This window comes from Electrona antarctica, assembly GCF_951216825.1.
Source record: "Electrona antarctica genome assembly, chromosome: 7".
In the NCBI taxonomy this organism is placed as follows: domain Eukaryota; kingdom Metazoa; phylum Chordata; class Actinopteri; order Myctophiformes; family Myctophidae; genus Electrona; species Electrona antarctica.
In genome coordinates, this window is record NC_136812.1 from 9,377,216 (window position 1) to 9,384,962 (window position 7,747).

Sequence of the window (7,747 nt, forward strand, 5' to 3'; positions counted from 1 at the left end):
GTGTGATTTTTCAATAGCTAAAGCATAACATAATGCTAACACCAAAAGGGGTTCCCGCCTAAAATGGGTTAAGCCGTGCTTGGCTCTGGCTCTGGAAATCATAAACAAACAGGCATCGACCAGGACTGAAAATGAGAGAGAGGGACACATACACTTGCTGCCAAAAAGGAATAACACTGAATTCCACCCAATATGTAGGCCGGCCAGATCTGCATAAAAAAATGGATTGGCACAAAGTAAATGTTATGAACCAAAGTCTGTCCTGTCTTTTTGCAACACTGAACCCTCCTTCTCCCTCACAGAGGGTGACCTCAAAACCTGAATCAAGTTCTCTTTTTCTTTTTTTCCTCTCCCACACACACTTATGTAAGCTACATGCAGGGCTGTCCTGTTTTGATTCATTTTCCACACTACTCACACAGCTACATATAAGAGTAAGTAACCACTCACGCTATGCTGATTGGACGATTTGACGGCATGGGTCCTGCTCACATCTCTTCTGAATACTTACAGCGTATTCGTGATAGTTTCTGTATGGTCTCTTATCCTCCTGGATACGCACATCAGGAGGGAAATGAAGCTGACTGGGGGAAGAGAGAAGAGACTATTTCCCTTATTTCTTATCAGCGGGCGACAATGGGCTGTGTCAATGAGCAAACCCTAAACTGTTTTACCTTCAACAGCGGTGGAGCTCTTCACCGCAGACCGCAGTGTCTATGACTGACTGAGCAGCAGATATTAAACATTATTGAATCTTTCCAAAGGCCCCGGAAAGCAGGATTTGAAATTTGATACAGCTGATGAAAGTCCCGCTGAAGATTGTGATGGAAGTGCTTCAAATGTTTTAAATCTCTCGGCTGAAATGAATCTGGTTTTTTGTCGGGTCATTGAACCATTTCCGTGCATCGGGAAAAAAAACATACTCAAAAACCAAAGCATCAAAGAAGATCACAGAGCCATACAGCGGAACCTTTTCTTCCCTATAGAGCACATAGTCACTTCAAATAATCCTTAAAAAAAGGACAGCACCACTTTGCATGTGTGTGTGTGTGTGTGTGTGTGTGTGTGTGTGTGTGTGTGTGTGTGTGTGTGTGTATAGGGAAAATGTGAGAGGGAATGAAAGTGACTAGGGGAAGAAAAGATTTATAAGAGGAGAATTATAATTGGTCTGAGGTTGAAAGCAAAAGGAGTCCAGACACATATGTCATGCTAATGAATCAGGCGTCATGAGAGGCAAGCACATATTTTATTTTCAAAGACACACACTGTAATTGGAGTTCTAAGAAGTAGCCCTTAATATCTCCCTCTCTTTCTTGTATTCTCTTTCATTTGATGGTAATCCCATGATTCCCATCCCATATATATACAGTACAATATTATTTGCCCTGGGTGAAGGGATGATTAAAGGACAGAGAGGCTATTATCAGCCATATACTGTTAGGGCGAGGGCCAGCAGTACCGTCCGTGTTGTCGGCAAACTCCCTCAACAAACTATCTCTTTTTTCCACCCTAAAACATAATCATCAGGTATTATTATTATATAAGGAGGAACATGTTTTTCAAAAAAGTGTACAGTATTTGTTAAAATGATTATTATTATGTGGATACGCCCACCAGTTCATTAGGTGCTTGGTGGGTGGTGAATTGGTGAAACTGGTGATCCACCTGAACTGAAGCCACACCCACAGCTGTTGTTGTATGATAAGGGAGATGACATTCACTGTCACTATATCACTGTTTTTTTTTCATTGGCACTTTTAATTGGCACTGACTGTCAAGGTTTCAGCCTCCATCATTGCACATAACAACCACACCAAGCAGTCTAATGAAGTACTGTCAGCTCATAAACACATGAAAAGCTGAAAAAAAGACAAAAATCACAGCACTCTTTAATCTTTAAGTGATGGATTTTGAAAGATGGCAACGTCAGTTGGTGGATTCGTTCACCAAACACTTTGATCCCAAACAAGATAGCTCAAAAACTACTAGCCTCATTGTAAATTAAATTGTGTTGCTGCGAGGAGAAACCTTGTATCTCCATATTTGAACTTAACTTGTGTGTGTTTCTTTGTAAATGTATGTGTTGTGATAAAAAAGTAACGGTTTTGGACATACAAGGTTTCCACTCAACAGCAACGATGTTCTCCGCAAGGATGAACCTGAGTCTGTCCCTTTCCTCTAGTGTAACACTAGAGGAAATTAAGGGAGATACAAGGTTTCTGCTCGCAGCAACACAATTTAATTTACAATGAAGCTAGTAGTTTTAGAGCTATCTCGTTTGGGATCAAAGTGTTTGGTGAACGAATCCACCAACTGAAATTGCCATCTTTCAAACTCCTGTAAACCTTCCCTTCATCCTTTTCTAATTTAAATCATTCTGTTCATCATTTATTACTTTGATTGCGGTACTTTATTTTACAACGTGTTCATTTAGTTTTCATTCTTCAGTGAATATATACTATATACTGTATGTTGTGTGCATGTGCATGTGCGTGTGCGTGTGCGTGTGCGTGTGCATGTGCATGTGCATGCGTGCGTGTGCGCGTGTGTGTGCGTGCGTGTGTTTAATAAGTGGGTGTAGCATGTGTTTGCATATTACAAATGACTGTGTGCCATTAAGCTGCTGTACCATTTTTGATGAACAATGCTCTCTGAACCTTTGGCCTCAATTATGGCCTACTTACTTTAGTAGTATTCCATTCAGCATATCTGCCATGTCTCCAATCATTCAAATGCCAAGCCTGATAAAGGTGCACAAGAGATCAGTAGCAATGGGAGAAAATTACTCATTCTTATTGATGTAGCCTACTGTATGTTCTAAAGGCCACTGTGGAGCACATAATTGCTCATGGAGTATAATTTATGCAACATCAAAGTTAAAAACGGATGAAATGCAGTAGGGAAAGTCAACTTTGACCGGCAGCCTTGCTTTGTTTGAACTGTAGAATTTATTTGCTGGCAAGATGCGATGGTTTTTGCACTTTTAAGCAGCTTGAGTGTCTCAGTACAGTTTTGGCCACAATGCAAAACCATACGTTTGTGCATTAACTCAACATTATGAGTAGGCCAATGGAATACTTCCAGTTTGTTAAGCATTTACATTCCTAGTATTGGAAAGGCAGGAAAAAGGCACTGGTTGTGGGGAACTGCATGCTTTTGGCCTCCTCCTAGTTCTGAATGATTTATAGGCCTTTTCACGCTTGACAACATAAACATTCTAAATGGGTCCAAGTTTATTTCCTGTTGCAGTGTTTGTGAATATCAGTAACTGACAGGAGATAAACTTGGCCCCAAGCATGGTTGAGTTTACGTTTTGTTAGTGTACATGTCGGCAATTGACACCATGGTGTGGATATTAACTTTAGGGTTGCATTAATGCAGGCAAACATCTTTTTCAGCTGGGGGGTTTACAGGGATATTTAACTTTCAAAACATTTCGGGGTCATTTTATCGTCTACTCTGGCTTTTGTGAACACCCGGGACGGTTCACAAATTGCTCCAAATAATACCACGTTCTCCACAAATCTCAGTATTCTGCCTATGATAATAGCCGCTTTCTACAGCCTTACTGTACTTCCACCGTGTACATTAAGGCACAATATTTAGTTGTTTTTTGCACTATTCCACATTATTAGCATGTAAGATATTGTATATTGTTGTAATATTACAATTTACAATTTAGGCATTTAGCAGACGCTCTTAATCCAGAGCGATTTACATTAAGCAAGAACAAAAAAGCATGGCAATACGTCATATACATACAAAGTAGTTATCATGAATCATACGTACCGGTAAGCTAAGAACGTAACAGTGGAATATCTATATAATGAAACTATGCATATATACTATATAGTGCTATGTTTATATAAAATGCTATAAGTCTACATAAACTGCTATCTAAGTCTACATAAAATGCTATCTAAGTTACATAAGTTGAGCCTTTGCATACGCCGGTAGGAGGTCGAGGCTAGGGCACGTACTACAGCAATTGCTATTAAATAATGCAGGTCTATATTTTTTTAACAGCAGACAGAATTAATGAAGAAAAACATATCTTCTGTCGAGCTGGGGATAACGTTCTACTACTTGATTTCTTTAAATGAATTTAGTAGTACACATGCAGGCAATAAAACAGTTCTGATCCTCTATCACTGGACCACTTAAAATAAAACCCACCATATTTGTTTCGCCCAGCAAGCTTCAACAAAGTCAGTGTTTTCTACTAATCGTCAATTTATGAACATTAATCTAGTTCCCATTCACAATAAAAGGCATTTCCAATTCCCTTCCAATAAAGGATGCCAGACATTGTTTGTTTAATGGCCTGGTTTTCAGTATGTTTCCTGCTGTGCAGCACTGCACATCACAAACAACCAAACAATAACCATAGCAAATAGTCAGGGAATATTATCAGAATAAAGTCAAATCTGGGAATACATGTTTTACCAACAATGTGTTTGTAAAAGTGTCTACTAACATATCCCACATTGGTTTCTATTCAACCACCCTAGGGGAATTTTTGACAGCTGCTGAAAGTTGGGGTACCATCAACAACCAATATAAGGCAAAATGTTCTAAATTTCATTATGCTTTAAGTAGCATGTGACATATCAAACGAGGGGGTTTTCATGATTCTGAATCCATTCCAAGCATTAGCTTTGCACGAAAAACACTCTAAAAACGTCCATAGCCGTCATCACAAATGTGATGAGGTCAGCACATTAATATTCAAAGATGTGCACACATTTTCACGATTTTTCTAAAATAGCAGATCTGCAAGCTCGTAGTGCGGGATATGAGCTTGTAGATCTGCTAGGTAAAGTTTAAAATAATGGGTAGAGTGGTTAAAAGTTGTAAAGCGAGACCCATGTGGCCTCAGGTCTAAATGGATTAACCCATTCTGGGCGGGAACCCCTTTTGGTGTTTTAAAGCATTATGTAGAAATAGACTATAAAACGTGTGTAATATTTAACATACTGGCTTGTGATCAACGTCATATAAAACGTCATAACTTTTAATTACTTAAACGAGGGACCAATATATCATGTAACTGAACATCAACGTTGTGTGGTATAGATGTTTATTTTGATTTAAGATAGATAAAGATCTATAATTTAAACAGAAATTAAAGGTAAATATGCATCAATACACAGTTTACACACTAAACAAAACAATAATTAATAAGAAAATTGGTGATCCACAGTGGTGATTCTATATTTTATGATCAATATGTACAGTAAAAGTATCATAAATGTCTTTCTATTTTAATTTTTTTGTAAAAATCACACTCGTGTGAAGTGAGGGGCACAGCGAGGACAGTATTTATATCAGCCAGATGTCTTACATCGTCATTTACTGCCCTAAACAAACATTAAAGTCCATAGACTTGGCCGGTCTATGACATAATTTTGGAAAGCCACGCATTGGACGGGCTAGCGCCCCTCTATAGCCATCAATTGATTACTATTACCAGTGTTTATCGTCGTCATCATCATCATCATCATCATCATCATCATCATCACCTGTAACTACGTTATTCCACAGTTACACTGATCTTCCCTGGTAACATCCTAAGAGGGATGTTGGACATAGTCCAAATCGTTGGATAGAGTGTTTTAGTGAAAGTGTCTGTGAAGGTGTGTATGTGTGTGTTGGTATCAGGATCAGAGAATGACAGCGTTCCTCTGTTCCAGTCGAGCTGGACTCTGATCCTCCGAGGTTTCTGCTTCAATGAGAGGACTTGCACTAGATCCTCCCATAAGCAGTGAGTGCATTCTCCGGCAGCGGCAGCAGCCCTCAGATTTCTGTAGTATGCTGCGTATTTACCTTTAGAAAGTTTTATAACGTTTTCTTGCCACCTTCTGTCTCCCTTCCTCTGGTAAGACGCTGACACACCCAGTCCCCACTCTGTATTGTCTCCAACCTCGACGTCCCAGCTGTGAGTCCCTGAGTTCAAGCCCTCAGAACCCAGGACAAGGCTATGTAAGTCAAACCTCTCTGGGTTGTCAGGGAGCAGCTGTCTCTCTCCACGTCTCATACTGGTCAGATCATCAGAGAGGGTGTATGTTGGATGGGCCGTGTTGGGGTCCAGGATGACCGGATTGTAGGTGATGATGTCCTTCATCTTGTCCCAGACTCGGAAGGCCAGGTTGCCCAGGTGTTTGGCCACGTCTATCAGTGCTCCTGCGACCGGCTTTGGTTTCGGCGGTGTTAGCTGGACTCTCTCCATCGTGGTCTTGTAGTTTTTCAGGAATGAGACATGTTCTTCTTTCAGCTGCTCCTCTGTGGCAATGATGTTGTTTGAAACGGTTGATATGTCTCTGTTCAGACCCTCAATCTTCTCCTTCATCCCCTGGCTCTTCTGCTGCTCTTCCTCCCTCAGTGCAGTGAGGCCGGCCTCCTCTTCCTCTTGTAGAAACTGATGCATCTTCTTAAACTGGTCCTTCATCTGCATCTCTGTGTGCTGGGTCTGGACCTTAAGGTGTTCTGCTGTTTGGTCACAGTTTGTTTTCACTTTATTGAAGCCTTTTAGCTTCTGCCGTAAAGTCTTCAGTGATTTCTGGACCTTCTCCTTGTGATCCACTGCGGCTTCATCGATGGGACTGAAATGGTGGTTGACGTGTTTTTTAGAATCTCGACACACAACACACACTGGCTGTTGACATTCCAGACAGAACAGTTTCAGTTTCTCAGCATGCAGACCACAGAGATCCTCGACCTCAGACCCTGTTGAAGTTCTCTGCTGTCTCTCCTGTACGAAGGTCTCACACAGGTTCTTCAGAGCCAGGTTTAAGGGAATATCTATTGACTGTCTCTTCTTACAAACGGGACACTCCTTTATTTCCTTCTCTCGCCACCATTCCTGCAGGCAGTCTTTGCAGAAGCTGTGGCTACACGACAGGATGACAGGATATTTAAAGATGTCGTGACACACGGGACAGGAAAAATCCTCTTCCGAGAAAGACACCTTCGAAGCCATTTTGTCTTTTGAGTGAAGCTACGAACACTCAAGCCAGGAAATCAGCCAGTCCCTACAGTACAATGTTCCCTGAACTCTAATTTAACTGTGAATCGTGGTTGTATTAAAGTCGATTCAGCAGCAGGTTGTTCCAGTGGTTTGGGTCAGTATTCCCTCCTGTAGCTGTGGATGGAAAGACAGTCTGTCCGCTCGCACTGGAAGTGTGTGTTTGATCTGAAGGTGAATCTTATCGTCTGAGATGAGTCCGACAAGAGGCGGAACACACACACACACACACACACACACACACACACACACACACACACACACACACACACACACACACACACACACACACACACACACACAGCAAGCACACACACACACACACACACACACACACACACACACACACACACACACACACACACACACACACACACACACACACACACACACACACACACACAATCAGAGTGTAATTTGACCATTCAAAGTGCTTTACAATGTGCACCTTAAATCATTAACCCTTGTTGTACAAGCTGTGCAACAGAGTCAGCATACAAGTCACCTGCTTTATTTTATTTAGATTTTACATGTGTCAATTATGTTTGCACAACATAGGGTCAAAGGCCTAATCTATAGGCTACTGTATGGGCCCTTCTAGATCTACAAGCTCACAGCGTGTCACAGTGTTTTGAGCTTGTAGATCTGCTATTTTGCACCACACAGCTGAATATAAATCAGGCATTTCATTGCCAAATACATTTTAGTCGACTAAATCAACTC

The 7,747-nt window shown here is 41.0% G+C and overlaps 1 protein-coding gene across 1 annotated transcript; it reads right to left on the reverse strand.

The window, feature by feature from the left end:
• Nucleotides 1-5,533: 5,533 nt before the first annotated feature.
• On the reverse strand, nt 5,534-6,979 carry LOC306927364 (E3 ubiquitin-protein ligase TRIM35-like; the record flags this gene model as incomplete). Its single annotated transcript, XM_079507075.1, has 1 exon — nt 5,534-6,979. One exon carries the CDS (start codon nt 6,977-6,979, stop codon nt 5,534-5,536), a length of 1,446 nt encoding a protein of 481 aa, XP_079363201.1.
• Nucleotides 6,980-7,747: the final 768 nt, after the last annotated feature.